This window comes from Clytia hemisphaerica, unplaced genomic scaffold, assembly GCF_902728285.1.
Source record: "Clytia hemisphaerica strain Z4C2 unplaced genomic scaffold, Clytia hemisphaerica genome assembly, whole genome shotgun sequence".
NCBI lineage: Eukaryota > Metazoa > Cnidaria > Hydrozoa > Leptothecata > Clytiidae > Clytia > Clytia hemisphaerica.
Genome location: NW_027104200.1, coordinates 788,480 through 791,114, shown reverse-complemented (window position 1 = coordinate 791,114; position 2,635 = coordinate 788,480). Strand labels below are relative to the sequence as shown.

At 39.4% G+C, this 2,635-nt stretch overlaps 1 protein-coding gene across 1 annotated transcript; it reads left to right on the top strand.

Annotated features, from left to right (window-relative positions):
• The first annotated feature begins 1,039 nt into the window (after window positions 1-1,039).
• On the top strand, window positions 1,040-2,391 carry LOC136815238 (uncharacterized). The gene has a single exon (XM_067071683.1). It carries the CDS (start codon window positions 1,053-1,055, stop codon window positions 2,220-2,222), a length of 1,170 nt encoding a protein of 389 aa, XP_066927784.1. The 5' UTR covers window positions 1,040-1,052; the 3' UTR covers window positions 2,223-2,391.
• The last annotated feature ends 244 nt before the right edge of the window (window positions 2,392-2,635 follow it).

Sequence of the window (2,635 nt, the reverse complement as noted above, 5' to 3'; positions counted from 1 at the left end):
AAATTTGTGTTTGTAACTTACCGTGAAGCAAGTGTAGGCTTCTTGAGGGGCGATTTTGGCGATCTCCGACAATAACTCAATTTCGCCGATCCAGGTGCTGATCTTCTCAGTGACAAACTCATCATGGTAGTCGTCTGAACCGATGGCAGCTCCGAGGTGTTTTTTTCCTTCGGTAGTGATGTGGATATTTGTGTCTTTGAATTCTTTTTGGGCTTGTTCTAGGTGTTGTGGTTTGACGATGATCCAAGTTTTGTCTGCGCGCTGGAAGTAGCCATATTTGGGGCCCCAGCGAAGTATCGTATCATTCGTTTGAGCCCACGAATCGTACCGCCTCCGAATATGTCGTCGGCATATCCTGCTGCTCGAGATGTATGGCTTGACGTAAAATTTATTACGCGCATTCTATCGAATTCGGGTTTTTCTCAAAGAAAGTTATATTAAAGGTATTTTGTTGTCAACTACACCAGGATGGCTTGCATATGACCCGACTGTCACTTGGGACTACAATGGTCTATTTTGAACCTTCCAATCAGAAAGCACGCTCGATACCACACAACCACCAATTAACTTAGTATGTTTACCGTTGTACAGGGTGTCCCTAATAAAAGTATCGAGTTTGAACATGCGATTAGAGTAGAAAGTTTTAAGTGTGTATTCACAAAATTGTATTTTAAGCTCTCCCTCTTTTTTCTTTGTCATTACGTAACAATAAAAACATACTCTGGCTGCGTTTAGACCAACTTTGATTTGTAATTTGGCATTTGCTCATAAGGGAATACTGTTAATCACTATTTTCATGAACTTTCTATTGTCTATAATCCGCAGAGATATATAAGATAGGGAATCTCCCTTCGCGTAATATTACTGTCAGAAAGGATTCCCTGATACCTGCAAAAATGTTATGTTAGAAAAAACAGTGTAAAACAGTCAAATGCAAATAGCAAAGCGAGTAAATCATGTTGACAAAAGAGAAATTGGCTGCTGTAGCTCTGCTGCAAGCAAATTATACGAGAGACAAAATAGCGCTGAAGAGAAAATTAAGGGCTAAGCAAATGATGTTGTTTTGTCTTTTCCGGTGGTCAAGCCAAAGAAAAATTATGCTAATGAATACCATGTTTGCAGCTTTGATACTAAGGGAGAAACGTTTCTGGCGCCATAGTCGTCGTGATTATTGGTTTCATGAACTGTTGAGAGATCGCCATCATCCTGATTATTTGGATCGATGGATGTCTATTTTCAGACTTAGGCCAACATCTTTCGACACCATAGTTAACCTCGCGAGAAATTCTATTGGAAAAGCTGATACAAATTACAGAAAAGCTATCAGGGTACCACACCGCATTGCAATTGCCCTAATGAGACTGGGTACAGGGGGTACCATGAGAATGATAGCGGAAACTCTATCTGTCGGACCTGGAACCGTTTGTCAAATTTGCATTGAATTCTGCGAATGTCTTTCAAGTATTAAAGAACGTTTCATCTCTTTTCCACGCGGCCACGAAGATATTCTTACCGCTATCGAAAATTTTGCAAGCATGGACGACTGTCAAATTACCATGGCTGTCGGTGCAGTGGATGGGACACATCTACCCATAATTGCTCCTCCTGACCACAAAGTCGATTACTACAATCGAAAACAGCGCTATTCGTTTAACACTCAAGCTATTGTTGGTGCAGGGCTTTTGTTCTACTCTGTAAGCACTGGATTCCCGGGAAGCATTCACGATGCTAGAGCATTTAGAACTACCACGACATTTCAGGAGATTGAAAATGGCATCTTGTTAGATGGCCCAGCTGTTCTAATCAGGAGAGTCAATGTGAAACCCTTATTATTGGGAGATAGCGCTTATGGATTAAATGAATGGCTGATGGCTCCATACAGTAATCCCATTGATGCGAGCCAGAGAAATTTCAACAGAGAGCTAAGTAAAGCAAGAGCGTCTGTTGAGCGTGGATTTGGTGTTTTGAAAGCCCGCTGGAGATGTCTTATGAAACGCCTTGATAATAAAATCGAGAATGTTAGTAACGTTATAATGTCTTGCTTCATTTTGCATAATCTTTGCCAATTATGTGGGGATTATTACGAGGGGGATGACATTGATTTTTTCATTGAATTGGAGAGAAATCAAAGACCGGCTAATCCAATTCAACGGCCAATGAATCGACAGAATGGAATATTGGTCAGAGATGCTTTGGCTGAGGAATTAGAATTACGTGCGTAGTCATATCAGTCACGTTCTCTAACTATGTAACGAGCAATGTCTGGCATTAAACACATTTTGAAATTCAAAACGGTGTAAAGGTACACCGTAGATTTTGAGCTTTTATTCATTTTATATTTTTTACTGTTGGTATTTACAAAGAATTTCATTTCCAATTCATATTTTAACAGCAGACCGTCGTAGAGATATTTTTATGGTATAAATGAGTTGTAGTAGTTTTAAAAATAATTGCGTTTTAATGCAAAAAAAGTTAACGAGTACGTTCTATTAATCCCTTTTTATAAAAACCAGTTAATTTTGGAACGGCCTCGGCTGTTCTGATTTTTCGAAATTTTGAGACCTAAATGCTCTTACAATGTGCTTAACAAAGCAAAAGCTAAGATGGTCCAATGCCTAATAGACCAGCCTTTTTT